The sequence below is a fragment of the Manihot esculenta genome, chromosome 6 (genome assembly GCF_001659605.2).
Source record: "Manihot esculenta cultivar AM560-2 chromosome 6, M.esculenta_v8, whole genome shotgun sequence".
Taxonomy (NCBI): Eukaryota; Viridiplantae; Streptophyta; class Magnoliopsida; order Malpighiales; family Euphorbiaceae; genus Manihot; species Manihot esculenta.
Genome location: NC_035166.2, coordinates 548,143 through 564,676, shown reverse-complemented (window position 1 = coordinate 564,676; position 16,534 = coordinate 548,143). Strand labels below are relative to the sequence as shown.

Sequence of the window (16,534 nt, the reverse complement as noted above, 5' to 3'; positions counted from 1 at the left end):
CGGCATCGGAATTCTACTTTCCGGTGGAGTCCGGGATGTCGGAAGTCTCTAGAAGGGTTCGATTTATGTTTTCTATAATGTTTTGCTATGTTTATCAAGTTTTATGCATAAGGAAATGAGTTTTTTTGAGTGAAATGAACCAAGGCAGAAAAGCCAGGTTCGGCCGCCGAAGTTGAGGTTCGGCCGCCGAACATGCATGGCTTTCGGTTTCACGTGTGGCCGCCGAAGGTGGTCTGGCCAGCCACCTATAAATGGCCCTCAGTCGGTTGAAGCGGTAAGAGCACCGTTTCTTTTGTCTTCTGAGGTGAGACCCTGCCCTTTGTGAGTCTATCTTCATGTTTTCATTAAATCATGCAAAGATTTGATTAGTTTTCATGATTATTTGAAGGTTTTAAGCTAAACACTCAAAGGTTTGAAGTTTGGAGAGTTGGAAGGCAAGTTGCTCCAAAACTCCACGTTAGGATTGTTCATCTTCTTGGTTTCAAGAGGTAAGTGAAGATCCTGAGCTTGTTTTTATGTTTTCTGAAGGTTTTATGGGGTTTATGGAGAGAGTTGCATGAATAGGGTTATTTGTGAGGTTTTGATGATTTTGTGCATAGAGCTTGTTTCTGTGTTGTTTGTGTTGTGTGTTTGGGGTTTTTAGGTAGTTGTTGACCCCTTTTAGCATATACATGAGTGTATGCAAGTGAAGGAAGCGAGGTGTTTGAGTTAGAGAGCGTTTTGTGCATTTGGCGAGAGGCAGGGCAAGTTTCTGCCCTGCTGATGAACTCAGGTTCGGCTGCCGAAGGTACATTCGGCCGCCGAACCCCTGAAGAGGTGTGAGGTGGTGGCTTCGGCTGCCCAAGCTTGCCCCCGAGCTTTTGGACTTTCGGCTCTGGAGGGGAGTTCGGCCGCCAAAGGTGCCGCCGAAGGTTAGAGACTTTCGTCTCTGGAGTGCCTTTTGGCCTCCGAAACTTGCCCCCGAAAGGGTTCGGCAGCCGAAAGTGGAAGTTCGGCCGCCGAAGGTGCTTGAGTTTCGTCTCTGGAGAGGACTTTCGGCCGCCGAACCTGCCGCCGAAAGTGTCCTGTCATGCTTTCCTTTGCATGCTTTGCATGAGTTTTAGAGTGAGTTTAAGGGGATTCTTGGGAAGGTTAATAGAGTTATTCATGAGCTAGTTTGGTCCCTCATTTGAGTCCATCTGTATAGGTACAGACCAGAGGAACCAGAGAGAGCAGCAGTGAGTACTGCTCCAGAGTTTACAGAGCCTGCAGAGTCAGTCCAGTTAGCCAGAGGTGAGTGGAACTAAACTTAACTCGTTTAAATTGCACAATGGAATGTTTTAGCATAACTCATGCATCATAAGTATATCATAGGTTGATTGCATTACTATCCACGAATATGTTGCATTGCATAGTTATTGTTGATGTGGGTGAATGTTGAATGATCCAATAGTCTCAGACAGGAAGTCCAGGAGCATTTGACTACGCCCTAGCAGGTATAGTAAAGACCAGGAGCCTTTGACTACGCCCTGGCAGGTATAGCAAAGACCAGGAGCATTTGACTACGCCCTGGCAATGGTAAGTACAGAGGTGTTATATACACATATACATATATGACAGGAAGACCAGGTGCTCGATTCTACGCCCTGGCACAGAGTTACTGGGACTATGTGGTGACAGGTTTACTCTTGATGTGGTTTGTCTGTGGTATGACGCATTCCATGAGATCATATTTGAATGAATTGTTTTACTGTTCTACTCACTGGGCTATAGAGCTCATCCCACTCCCTTAACCCCAGTCTTGCAGGTTCAATGTCCAGAGTACAGGGAAGGTTCAGCAAAGTACAGAAAGAGAAAAGAGAATTGTAATAGTGTAGAGTGGACATGTAATATAAAGAGCTGTACTAGTTGTGTTTTCAGTTACAGATGTGCTTGCCTTAGTAGTTTATGTTGTAAATCTGTTGTTATGTACATGATCTGTATATGTATATATGTTTTACAGAGTATGTGAAAAACCAAGCTTAACAGGTATGAGTTAACCCATCTAGAGCAAGCTCTAGTCAGGGGTACAGAGTACAGAGTACAGAGTACAGAGATAGTGCATGCACAGGTTAAGCCTTGGTTCAGAAAAAAGTTTTTATTTTCACAGAAAATGTATGATCATGTATGAGATTTACAGGGACACAGAGAGTATAGCAGGCTTGCTACGGGTTCTGGCGGCCTTAAGCCGACCTGAATCCTAGCGCCGGTGACGGTCCATTTTGGGGTCGTTACATATATATATATATATATATAAAGAAAAACATTTTCCAGTAATATATATTAAATATAATATGTAATACTTATTGAAATTCATATAAAAACTCCCATATGTGCATATCAATGAAGAAAAGCAAGTTGCAAAGCACACAAAATTAGCTAGTTGAGTCTCATATTTAAGCTTCTTGCTTCTTAGTTAACTACAACCAGATAAAGAGCAAAAGCAAAAGGCAGTTTACATAACATTCACAAGAATGCTTGGTATTCAAATAGCATTACAATCAATCACAAAGCAACAGAGGTTCAGGTTTCAACAATCATTAAAATCTTATTCTGCAGCACAACTTCTTCTGGTCTACTTAATTCATTGGAAAGCTTCATTCAAGCAGCAATTCTCTTTTACTTCTTGGCTAAACTATCCAATATTTTTTTCTTTTGTTGCACTATCAAAACTTATAGCCTACAACCCAACCACTCAATTATGTCATTCACAATCTCTTGTCCTTCTGGTTCAAATATGAGATCATGTAATAATCCTTCACATAATTTTATGGTTTTGTCCGTTGAGGATGCTTCATCGTAAAGTTTTTTTGAAGCTTCTGGGTCAGTTACGGTGTCAGCTGTACCATGCAGAACTAGAAATGGTACTCTCATTTTGGTTAGATTTTGCTGCAGGTAGGTTGTAATCCGGAGAATTTCGTATCCAGTTCTTACCCTAATGGATCCAGTGTACACTAGTGGGTCTGAATACTTGGCTATCAGTGCCTCCGGATCGCGAGACACTACCGTACCCTTCTTGTTCGCAGCACTAAGTTGCAACCTTGGCAACAAAACTGAGAAAATTGGAGCTAGTACCTGCGGAGAACAAAACAAGGAAATGATAAATTCCCAGAAGATACTGCACACCAATTGCATCTTGGTCGGCATACATGTTTTGGCCTTTCAAACAAGAAAGAAAAGAAAAAACCCATCTCATTCCTCTATAATCTTATGGATTTGAAGGCAAGACATGAAGTGATTTACAGAGGATGAGGATTCTCACCACAAAAATAGGATGGGATGGTTGAACTCCTACTGCAGGGGAAGTCAGTACTACACCAGCTACACGGGCTTCCACTTTTGGATCTAGCACCGCCTGCAATCACTTATAGAATATCAGTGAAAAGATAACTAATTTGATTCTATATAACACAATGACAATAGAAAGTCGGATTGTTGCAAAGAAATGCTTCCAGCCTTACCTTCAGGACAATGGCTGCTCCTGTTGAGTGTCCAAAGCAAAAACATGGAAGGCCGGGATTTTCTCCTAAAACTTTATCAAGAAAATTTTTCTACCCAAAGTTGAAAGAAAAGTTTAATACACTTAGACTCCTCAAACAAAAAAAAAAAATTCTCATCTTTATTTTATAAGTGAAAACAAACATACCAAATCGCTAACAGCATAATCAAGAGCAGGAACATATGCATGTAGGCCATCACTCCCACCATGTCCTATTATAAAAGAAGAATTAAGAAAATAAAATGCGTCTATAAGATAACCATAAAATGGAACTGCATTACCAGAAGATACCAAATATGTAGCTCAAGCAAATAACATACAGAAAGAGGCAAAAAGCATAAAAATGACAAAGGATTCTCATTTCATTGGAAGAAGGAAAATAGAACAATCAACAAAAAGAAAACGAAAGCATACAACTTAGCCTATAAAAATGGTAATGGAGAAATGTAACATTCCAAAAGTTATTTTCTGGATCCAAACTTAGTCAGTTGTAAAGACATAGGGTCTATTTGGTTTAATTGTTAGATGCAGCTAAAACTACTGAAAGCTAAATTTAAGTGGTCTCCAAACTGAAAGGTACGTTGGGATGCACCTAGAGAAGGTTCAATTTCAGGCCTATTCTTAAGATTTGACTATAGAGAGAGGGAGAGGAGGCAAGTGAAACTAAAACTACTAAATAGAATATCCGCCAAAAACATATACAGTATATCACACTTCAAATTGTCTTTATAGTTCATAAAATAGGAAAAGTTTTTATGGCCTTCTCTTATTTCCAGATCATGCATCCTCCCTTTGCAATTTTAGATGAGGAAGGACAGACACAATACATGCAAATAATGCTTACTTATTAAGAGAAGCTTCACATGTTACTTTTTCGCACCAATGGACATCTCAACCCCTGCAACATCCAAATATAGATGCATCGTTGAAGAATAGTGATCTCTAGATCACAAAACACTTAAAAGGAAAAAAAAAAAGAAACACAAAGCATGGAATGCAGGGATTATATAACTTCTACAGCAACATTTTTTCTAATTACTATTTTCATCATCATCAGCTTATTCTTAGAGCTTAGATTTCTATTCTAACCTATGAATATGGTCTAGATGAAATATTTTAAAATGAAAAAAAATATCAAATGGATCCAGCCCTTTGCTCTATGTTAACATTGTTTCTCACACGAAAATTCAGAAATACTAGCCTTGAAAAACTGTGATGACAAACACAAAGCAGGTTATAATGCTCATGTTAGCATATAAGTGCTGGCCGCTGAGAAAGCACTGAAATCTGGAATTGTTCCTGACTGAGAAACTTGTTCTTACTGTTTTACCACATAACGAGTTGTGAAATCAAATTAAAATTCATGAAACAAAATTCAACCTTAAAATTTGAATATGATGCACTTTGCAATTCAGGAACATACACCCCCTCATTGCAATGATGTTACTATCAACAACTTCAGAGCTACATTTCTTGCAATTCACCACGTTGAAAAAAGAATTTTTTTTCTTTTTCGAATTGTGTCCGTACATGTGTGTCTTTGCCCGGATGTGTCAGAATATTAGGATTAAATAACTCAATTTTTCTCTTCCCTCACCTCCTCCCCCTTTTCCAACTTTTTGTTTTTGTTTTTCCTCTTTACAACAAATAACTATGACTACTTTGAAAGAAGCAGAATCACCATTCCCTGCCATCCATGGAATTTATCTTATGTTGATTGTATGGTAGTTGCACGAGGACAAACGCAAGGGAAATATAAGGCCATTGTTTTCCTACGTATAAGAATGGCACCGTTTCTTTTGACTTGAAGAATGCCTATCAATTAACAGGTCTACGTTAGTTTTCCCGCTAACAATATCACTGTAGCATATGTTTCTAGGCATCAGGTAGTAACTGCAGGCCTGCAGCCCACTTCCATCTGGTTAATTGTCAATCAAACAGATATGGATGCCCATAGAATATTGAGAAAAATATGAATGCAGAACCATCTATATTTCACTTCTAATCCTTGTTATGGAACTAGTAACTGTGACCAAATAGACCAAGTTATGGAAAACTGAAACACCATAATGACTGGAAAAATGATTGTCAAAGTTCAAAGCAACATTTTCAATTAAGTGCTCAGAGATTAATTTGGCCTGATAATAATTTGAAGTAGTGTTAACCTTACCAATCCAATCCATTCCATAAACCTTAAACCCATGAGCATTCAGCTGCTTTGCAAAATCATTGTATCTGCCACTGTTGTAAATTATAGAACTGTGAGCAATATCATCAAACTACAGACTATTTGAACATAACTACAAACCACAATTAGATGCAAAATCACGAACCTATGTTCATTTAGGCCATGCATAAGAACAACCAGTCCCCTGCAAAGATGCATAATAATGTTAGTATAACAACATGTCAACAAAACCTCCTAAAGTCAAAACACAAAGGGAGGGAGAAAGATGGCTATCTATCAATAAAAGGACTAAAATTTGAAGGATACTTTAAAGAAACTAGAAGTATATTAATTTGAAAATAATTAGATAGCAGGTAGCAGACCTAGTAATTGATAATCACCGTGAAATTAAAAGGAGAATATTTATGATGACGTGTTTTCATAAGATAAAAAGTAATCTCCTTTCACCTTCTATGTTCATATTCCTCTTTAAAGGTGCATGATTAAATTATTGATCAAAACCTTTCAGGAGAATTCCAAATAAATTTTAACCTTTCAAAAATTAGTTATGCTAACACATTTCTTTATAAAATATTTTTATAATTAAAAGGGATAAGATGATTGTACATTTTAAACTAAATTCAAGAAATCTGGTCACCAACCCTTATACATTTTACACCAGATAAGTACAAATGTAGACTTTTTGTTTTAATAAAATATTACCATTTTCCATGAACATTTAAAAATACATGGATTGGAGATATAAGATGAAACCCAAGAATTAAGCAGGATTATTCAGTTATACTGTAAGATGATTACGTCTTATCTTTTGCTTTTTCTTTCCCCATGTTTTATCGAAACAAAATGTCCAATACCATAACACACCACACCAGGTCCAGCATGATGAGTCACTGCAATCTAAAATTTCAGCAAGTCCTCAGTTCTTTTCCAACAAACTCCTAAGTTCAATTCATCATGATCTCAAAATCAGCTTAATTGCAGCAGCAGCAACGACGGATATCTGACACTCTGCCCATGACAAACTTGTCTCCCCTCCTTATTGAACAAGACTGACATGAGCAGATCTATTTATCATCTTTATTTATCAGATTTATCTTTAAAATTTTTATCCATGTCGATAGAATGTTATTTGAAGTATCTTCTGGTCACATTCTAGAATTGTGTGCCAACTGATTAGTATGTCAGAAATAATACAAGAAAGTCTTGGACAAATACATACAATAGCAGAGTATGGGAAAACAGTCTGTCTGAGTAATTCCTAGACCATTGCAATATTACGTCCCCATCTACACATGAGATAAGGGAGGGGACCAGGTGATAGAGATATTGAAAACAGCCATGAAAAAGATAGTAAAAGTTTTATTTTGGTGTCACAATCCTTCGGATATGATCCAAGGCATGGGGAATATTAGACCAACTAGAACAGAGGATATTATTCATTGGGGGATATGACAGTACAAAGTTTCAAACATCAGGCCATAGTAAATGATGCTGGATGTGCAAGAATATGCCTTCTAAGCAATTAAGGCCATATGAAAGGCATCTGTTAGTGAAATTGCATCAACAATCAAAGTTTAAGTTATTAAATTTGGGCCATAGGAAAGGCATCTATAAGGATAGACAAACCAATAAAGTTTATAAAAATGAACCACTTAGAATTTTTAATATTCTCTATAAAAAAAATAATATTCAAATTTAACAAGCAATATGAACCACAAAAATGAGGAGATAAAACTGCCTGCATATTCCTTTTACCAAAGTGAAAGAAAATGCCAAAGTCCAAAAGATGCCATGCGTAGCCTAACCACTTCAAGCAAACAAGAAAATGGTAAATGGTGTTGCCTTTCAATATGAGAAAAGCCACAGACTTTATTCATATAATAGAAGTGACAAGTAAAAAGCAAGACTACTGCAGGATTCAAGAACCCTGATTCCTGTTTCTGAAAACTTAACTAACAAACAAAGAATTAATTACATAAAAATTTAAAAGAAACAGAAAATATGTTTCTGGCAAGCATTCAAGTGTAGAGCTATCATTAATATCAGCCTTTTTTTTATTTTGAAAATTTTCATTCTCCTATATTAAAAATTTCATTTAACCCATTTTCCCTATGAAACATGTCATTTTCCTAGAATTGGGAGATAATCAAACACCAAAAAGTATGTCATTAAATATTAAATGTTGATTAGTGGTCGTAATTAGACATAGAACAAAGAAAGTTTATAAGAAGAGTGAACATATATTATATCAAAAAATAATAAAAAAATAAAATAAAAATTAAAATAGTATGCAAAAATTACCTGATTCTGACAGAAACAGGGGTCCACAACTGGGTAAACAGGGTGTCTCCTCTGGCAGTAACAAACAGCGAAGACTCCCTCAATGAATTGGGGTCATCGTCCTGTAACACCCGGCGGATTGCAAGGGCCCTCCTGGTCGCCACCTCCTGATCCACCACCACTCCACCACTACCAGATGATGAGCTACTTTTCCACGGCACGATTGTCGCTGGGACCCGCACCATCTTCCGCTGGGACCCACAATCCTGAAGCTTCTCAAAATCTTTAGGCTTCTCTGTCGATGAACTAATTGGCACCGTCCGTCTCCGGCCGCGAAAGGGAAGAAGCAGAAATAAAACGACAGCGTTTATCAGTATTAAAAAACTCTTCAACGCTTGTACAGAAAATAACGCATTAATCCTTCCGCTGGCACCAGACGTTAGCATCAAGGACGAGGAAGCTGCAGAGCGGTCCATTGCCATTAATGAAGATAGTGGTGGTGGTTTTCTAGTAAGAATCAATTGAGTTTTGAGGTGTAAGAGTGAAATTCTTGTGAAAATAAGAAGAGGGTATGATTTTGGGGCGAGAATTGAAGTAAAATGAGAGAAATGAGATGGGTTTTTTATGGGTGGAGAGATTGGAGTGATAGTTCCTCCTGGTGTTACAATCGTTCTTCCTGTAGAACAAATCATAAACAGAGAAACTGAAAATGATACAACCCACAACCCAGAAAAGAAAAAAAGAAAAAGGAAAAAATGAATTTGTTATCGTTTTGATTTTGTGAGTTTCTCCCCCAATTGGAATACGGCTTGCGAAGCAGAAGATATGGTTATGGAGTTTGTGCTATTTTTAGTTGGACTCTGCCTTTATAGCTCAACTTGGAAGAAGAAGAAGAGAGACGCTCTGCTAATATTAGGCCAACTCTATATCTGGATTTTCTTTATTTTTTCTTTTCCTTTACATAATAATAATAATGGAAATATTAATCTCAATATTATCGAGTTTATTCCCTCAACAAATATTATTCTATTTATATTTTTTTTTGGAGAAAACTATTTTTTTTAAAAGAATACTGTTGAACTTTTATTTTTGAAAATTTTTATTTCAAAATTTAAAATTAAAAAATAATTATTATTAAAATTTAAAATTAAAAAATTATTATTATTAAAAAATAATTTATAAAATTAAGAGTATAATTACATTTATAAATTTAATTTAGTGATAAATATATATAAAATTAAGAGATTTTAAATTTTATTTTTTAAAATTTTTATTTTTATTTAAAAATTTTGAGAGTATAATTTAATAAATTGTTAATAATATAATTAATTTATATTTTAAAAAAAATGATGCAAGAGAAAGAAAAGATAAGAAGTGACGAAATGATAGAGAAAAGGAGGCATAGAATTGCACGTCTATAACGTTTCCGTCCTTTATACTTTTGCTCTGTGGCTCATCAAATGGCACGTGTCTAATATTTTATTTTTTAATTTTAAAATGTGTGGAAATTTGGATATATGCGGCGGCTTGGATTGGCGCTAATCACTACTAATCGAACACGTGGATCTGCTTTCTGTACACAATCTTGCCCGCTTGAAACGTAAAAGTTCACTGAATTTTGATGCGTTCTTCCAAAACAATAATATTTTATATTGTAATTTTTAATATATAGAATTTTTTTTTTGAAAATATTAATTTAATTTACCACATATTTGAAATCAATAAATTTATAAAAATTTAGTTTCATTATTTTTTAAAAAATTAAGTAATTCTATATATGAAAAAAAATCAATTAATCATAGAAAACTAAATTCAAAGAATCAAATCCATATATTTACATATCTATTTTATCAGTAGTTACATTTGAATAAATTTAAAAGAAATTAAACTCCAATCTCTTAATTTTTAATCTTCATTTAAAAAACAAATCAAATCCCTAATTCTCCCTAAACAGAAGACTAGCTCTATATGAAGTTGATATCATATCATGATTTAATATTGTATGGAAAGAAGAAAGGAGAAGTCTTTTGCTTAGGAATAAAAAAAGATGATGATAATGAATTTCTTTATTTTCAAATGCTTAATCACTTTATATTTAAAAATAATTAAATATTATACTTGAAATGTCAAATGGACAATCTCATTTTGACTAAGAAGATGGTCTAAAATAGCATTTAAATATAAAAGCTGAGCTAATTAATCAAGATTTATATATTTAAATTAAAAAAAAACAAATATCGAGCTTTTTCTCTAGCTAAACTCAAAATTTTTTTAAAATTTCAATTTTATTCATTATTATTAATTTTTATTTGAAATAAAAAGAATTTTTTTTTAATTTATAAAATAAATCATATATAATTTAATTTATTTAAATTATTTTCTTACAAAATAAATTATACTAAACTGAGCGTCATTATTCAATTGTCCTAAAATTAAATCTATATAAAATTATGAAAATTCTTTTGGCTTCCAAAAGGATTAAAACTCTTTCGTCCATTGATATTCCATATATTACACAAAATTAATAGTATAAATGGAAATAAAATTTCATGCATAATACGAATTAAACTTACATATTCCCACATAGTAATACATATATCTTTATTAACTTATGAAATGGTATCCGATAATATATAACATATATAATTGTAATATACACTATATTTATTATATCTAACAAATATAATATATATATATATATATATATATATTTTAAAATTTAAGTATAAATAAAAAGAGTATTTTGTTAATGATGTTTAAATTTAAGTATAAAGTCCGTCAAAATAAGTCAGCTTCTATCTGAGCTGAGTGCGCGCTGTCCATGCTTTTTTCTTACTCGTCCTATCGACCAGCCCGTTCCAAGATCTTGTACAGCGTCTATCCAAAATTGATCCGAGCAATATAGTAACGTCCGGTGAGTTTTCAGGCTTTCTCTTATCCTAACGGCCCTAGTGATCTTCCGGACATTTTTCAGTCCTACTAAGCTTCTTAGCATTCTTTAGTCTTATTGAAATTTCGGGCATTCTTTAGTCTTATTGAAATTTTGGGCATTCTCTAACCCTGATTAGTTTTTGAGTATTTTTTCGCCCTGTCGAGCTTCCGAGCATTCTCTAGCTCTGACTAGCTTCCGAACATTTTCTTACTCTGACCAGTCCTGACGAGCTTCCGATCATTTTCCAGCTCTATCGAGCTTCCAAGTATTTTCTTGTCCTGTCGAGCTTCCAGGCATTCTCTAGCCTTGATTAGCTTTCAAGCATTTTCTTGCCTCGACCTGCCTTAACAAGTTTTTGGTCACTTTCCTCCTTGAGGACTTTACTCGCTCTCTTTGTAGTTCGTCCCGTCTTTGTTGTTCATCAAAAAGTATTGCCCGCCTACAATGGGCCTTCTTCCTTTTCAAAAAGTTTTGGATTTTGGGGGGTGATTGTTAGAGCAGTAACAAATGCCTTGGAGACTTTTTTATGAAACGAGACTAATACCCGATTGATTGGCTTGGCGTATATCCGCATTATGGCCTGGTATAAGATGCCTTAGAAATCCTTTCTGAAATAGGACTAACATCGGATTGGTCGGTCTGGCATATACTCCGCCTTTTGTGGCCTTGAAACTTTTGCTTATCAGGACTAATACTCGATCATGCGCCTGGCGGATTCCCTCCTTGTGGCCTCAAAACTTTTGTTTAATATGTGACTAATATCCGGTCATGTGTCTAGCTGGTTTTTACCTTGTGGCGTTGAAACTTTTGTTTAGTGGGACTAACACCCGGATGGTTATGGTCTTGAAACTTTTGTTTATATAGGACTAACATCTGGTCTTCTGGCCTGGTGAGTTCTTATTTTGTGGCTTTGAAACACTTGTTTAGTGGGACTAACATCCAGTCTTCTGACTTGGTGGGTTCCCGCCTTGTCGCTAGTAGAGCTAACACCCGGATAGCCTTGTGGCCTTATAGTGGAACTAAAATCTGGATGGCCTTGTGGCCTTGAAACTTTTGTTTATATGACACTAACACCCAGTCTTCTGGCCTGGAGGGTTCCCACCTTATGGCGCTGAAACTTTTCTTTAGTGAGACTAACATTCGACCTTCTGGCTTTCTGGGTTTTTGCCTTGTGGCCTCGTATGAGTGCCTTGATTAGTTGGTCCAACACCCGGTCTTCTAGCCTGGGGGGTTCTCACCTTATGGCCTGACATATGTGCCTTGATTAGTGGGTCCAACGTCCGGTCTTCTGGCCTGCAGATTCTCACCTTATGGCTTGGCATGAGTGCCTTGATTAGTGGGTCCAACGCTCGGTCTTCTAGCCTAACGGATTCTCACCTTATGGCTTGACATGAGTGCCTTGATTAGTGGATCCAACGCTCGGTCTTCTGGCCTAACGGATTCCCGCCTTATGACCTGGCATGAGTGTCTTGATTAGTCGGTCCAATGCCTGGTCTTCTGGTCTAGCAGGTTCCTGACTTGTGGCCTTATGTTTCCACGCTTTCATCAACGTTCCTAATAAGAAAGGTTTGAAGAATACATCATAGTTTTGTTTATAACATTTTTGTAAACGCCATACAAGGATAATTAAAAGGCTTGGTTATCTAACTCGACCAGTTTATAAGACCCGACACGAATAACCTTCGAGACCTTAAATAGTCCTTTTCAGTTTTCACCCAACTTATCAGACTCGACATTACCGCCTATTCCATCTTCTATGATTTGCTTATCTTTCCTTGCCATCACTGGGTCTTTCTGTAATTACATGAATAACTCCTATGAGTTCTCAGTCAATAGTAGTTTCAGAAGTTTATTCGGACTCGAGGGTCCTTTCTTTTGTATTTTTTCTAGTGAACTTTCAAAGTGTGCCATCCCTTATTAACATCTTGATCTCATCTTTCAACTGCCAATACTTCTCTGCTGTATGTCTGTAGTCTTCGTGAAAGCGGCGTTACTTGGTCCTGTCTCGCCCTTCAACTCTCTCAGGGTTGAGCCTAGGAGGCCACCTGACCTCCTTGTCGTTCTTCCTGATCCAAATCAGAATATGTGTCCATGAGTCATTCAATGGAGTATAGTTCTTATACTTACTTTGGTAATCTCTTTTTTGGGAGACTGGATAACTTTTGTAGTCTTCTTCATACCTTCGCCTCTCCGCCTTTTGGCTTTTCTTTTGACTCGTCTTTTTGTCTTTTTTCAGTGCTAGGACTTCTTCATCCAGCCTGATGTATTTCTTAGACTTGTCCACTAGCTGTTGGTATGTAGCGGCCGAGTTTTTAATTAAGGAATCCATGAACTTGACGTTGCATGTTCCTTTCTTCAATACTTCATATGTTATCTCATGGTTTAACTCCTCCACTTGTATTGCTTCTGTATTAAATCATGAGATAAAACTTCTCAAAGACTCGCCCTCTCCTTGGCTGATCTTACGCAAGTCGGAGAAGAGTTTTTTATAAGGTATACAAGTAATAAGTCTGGATTTAAATAACATAGCGAACTACGTAAAGTTTTCTAATTAAACCTGAGCTCAAATATTGGTACCATTTCTGAGCCAAACCTGTGAGTGTTGATGAGAAAACTCAGCACAACACGAAGTCGTTAACATCATGAAGCTGTATGGTCATCCTAAAGATCACTAAATGACTTATGGAATTTGCTGTTCCATAATATTTATCTAAACTGAGCAACTTGATCTTAGTTGAAAAAGTTTCTACTAAGATTTTTTTTGAAAGAGGCAAGGCATCTTCTAGGCCAAAGTTCTCATCTTTCTCCTTCTGGTACCTTTGAACAGCCCGTACCGACTTTCATTCGACGTCTTTCGGAGCATCATCTGATTCTTCTTCGAACTTAGTCTTCCCTTTGGACCGCATCTTGATCGCTTTTGTCCAAGTCTTCAAGTTGTCAACGGAGGCTTCCTCCCTTTCCTGGGATCCATGAATGATGCCTCCTCCTAAGTTTTGTACTGCTCAAGAGTAACTTGCAACCTTTGGATGTATTGGAGCATCTGCTCATTGTTCAGATTGTTGAAATTTGCTTCATTGACCATTGAGGGCGTGCTTTGTCCACTGCCAGGGGTGGAAGAAATGATAGCGCTCTCGTTGATAGCAACCTTAGCAGCAGCTCGAAAATTTTTTACCATTTCGAAAAAAAGAAGAGAGAGATTTCTTTCTAAAAAAAAGAAATAAGAGACCGTTTTAATCCAAATGAACAAAGAGGATTCAATGGATTTTCTCAGTAACAAAACCAAATGATTTTACTGAAATTAAGTTGATGATGTGACCGGCTCATTGATACGGAACCTCGTCGGTTAATTGATCGAGAATCTCATGATTACAGGCGTTAAGTGGATCTATTGGATTATAACCGTTAATAATAACTTCTTATGAAGTTTTATCACGTAGTTGAGAGTCGAGTCCTGATGAACTGAACCGACCTCAAGCACCCGGATCTTTTTTTTCTTGGTGGGACCGAACATTATCTTATCAGACTCTTGTCATGTATCTTTTTTTCAAGTACTTATAACCTCTTTGAACTATTATATAATATCAGTTAATAAAATAAAATTTTAAAAATTTGATTATTTTAATTGAAAATATAGTAAAATGAAGTTTAATATTTTTTGTTAAAATTAATGGTTTGTTGGATGAAAAATTAAATAGGGATCAATTTAGTTATATAATAAAAAAAAATAAAGAACTAAATTGTATGCTTTTAAAAAATATTAAATTTCATTATATAAAACTTTGACTGTAATAATGAATTTATGTAAATATTTAAACTAACCCTCTTTCCTTGTAATGCAATGAGGAGCTTAATTTTCATTTGATGAATTAAATACATAATTAATTCTATATATGGTAGGTATTTATCTCAAGGATACATTTCCTGCATTTGATGACTAAATTGATTTGTCTTGAAAAATTTTATTGATGTGAAATTTTGATAATTATTAAATTTTTTAAAATATTAAAAATATTTTAATATATTTTTAGAAATACAAAATTTAAATAATAATTTTTTTTTAACATGCAAGTTTAAGAGGAAGCAAAACAACAAAACTGAGGAAAAGAAAGCAGTTTTCTTTTTCACTTTATTCTATCTGTACATCTTTATATGCAATGAAAAAGATAACTCCAGCAGCTTCTATACATGCCTAGATTCAGAAGCTACAGTGCAGGCTCACACGTGTTTTCTTCTTAATGGCCTGCAAGAGCTTCCACAACTTTTCCTGGACAGTTCTCTATTTTTAATTTGCAAAGTTTATAAGCAAACATATTAATTTATTTTTAGAGTTTATAATTTAATTTAATTTAATTTAAAATAAAATCTTATACGACACACAACTTTTCACCATAATGAAAAAATAAACTAATAAAAAATCAACAGATTTTTTAGATTAATGTGGAAGTCAGGCAATATTGTTATTGATAGAATGTAAAAAATTTCGTTTCCGTTCATTACTACTTTTTCTCACTTAAAATATTTCTAATTAAAGAGTGAAAATATTCAGTTACTACTTTTTTTGAGTTAAAATATCTTCTAATTAAAAAGTAAAAATTTACTGTGATAACTCGAGTGATAGATAGACATATAAACTATAAAATTTTATGTTTGAGACTAGAGAAAATTTGAAATAAGATAACATATACTGTTATAAATTTGAGTAATGGTTTCGTCATATTAAATTTCTCCTCTAAGTTGGATTATCAACAAGCATTACTTGATGGCCCCTAGATGACGTTTGGTAGCTATCTCATAGTTCAATCAAGGAGTAGGGATTTGATGTTAATAATGTAAAAGTTGACTATGCAATGGTGTGGGTTTACCTTTCGGATCTCCCTTTGCATTTTTATAATAAAAAGGTTCTTCGCTCGATTGTAGATGTTTTAGGTACAGTTATTAAGATTGATTATAATACCAGCGATATTACTAAGGGGTAGTTTGCACGGATTGCCATTAATGTAGATTTCAGTAAACCTCTTATCTCCAAGTTTGAGTTGAATGACAATTTGCAGAAAGTGGAGTATGAAGGATTAAAAAATATTTGTTTTGTGTGTCGCCGTTATGGACACCGTGACAATGCATGTTCTATCATCAATGAAAAAGCAACTCCCAATGTGGCACAAAGATCCGAAGTGAGACTAGAGCCTAGTTTTGAAGGGAAGAGCTCTGTTGAAAGTACATATGGCCCATGGATGATTGCCAAAACACGATACATGAAGGGCTCACAATCTCACAAATATAACACAGGGAATACTGGATCTAGATTTGCTATTTTAAGTGATATGATAGAAATTGAAAATATGCACATGTAAACTATCACTAATAAGGAGAGCACGTTGGAAGGGAATAAGGATGTCTGACCTGGATTTACCACGAATATGAAAGCAGACAAAGGAAAGAAGATGGGATTGACTGCTAGTTCTTCTCGAACTGTGTTGAGTGATCCAAAACTTGACTTCAATACAAGTGAATATCTCTTCCCTAATCAAACTGTTGAGAGGACCCCACTATTTTGCATAAAAAATGATACTTTGTAGTCATTATTAATGACCCCCAGCCTGTATTTGAGAATCTATCA

At 35.3% G+C, this 16,534-nt stretch overlaps 1 protein-coding gene across 1 annotated transcript; it reads right to left on the bottom strand.

Moving 5' to 3' along the window:
* Window positions 1–2,393: 2,393 nt before the first annotated feature.
* On the bottom strand, window positions 2,394–8,924 carry LOC110617755 (monoacylglycerol lipase). Its single transcript, XM_021760739.2, has 7 exons — window positions 8,007–8,924; window positions 5,851–5,889; window positions 5,688–5,758; window positions 3,665–3,729; window positions 3,480–3,569; window positions 3,281–3,373; window positions 2,394–3,093 (listed from the first exon to the last, which is right to left on the bottom strand). Exons 1-7 carry the CDS (start codon window positions 8,675–8,677, stop codon window positions 2,692–2,694), a joined length of 1,431 nt encoding a protein of 476 aa, XP_021616431.1. The 5' UTR covers window positions 8,678–8,924; the 3' UTR covers window positions 2,394–2,691.
* Window positions 8,925–16,534: the final 7,610 nt, after the last annotated feature.

Coding starts and splice junctions, on each gene's coding strand:
- LOC110617755 (XM_021760739.2), bottom strand. CDS start 8,677: ATGATTTGTTCTACAGGAAGAACGATTGTAACACCAGGAGGAACTATC. Junction 3,730..5,687: donor TTATGGAATGGATTGGATTG/GTAAGGTTAACA, acceptor CTTTTATAATAG/GACATGGTGGGAGTGATGGC. Junction 3,374..3,479: donor GAGCAGCCATTGTCCTGAAG/GTAAGGCTGGAA, acceptor AAGTGATTGCAG/GCGGTGCTAGATCCAAAAGT.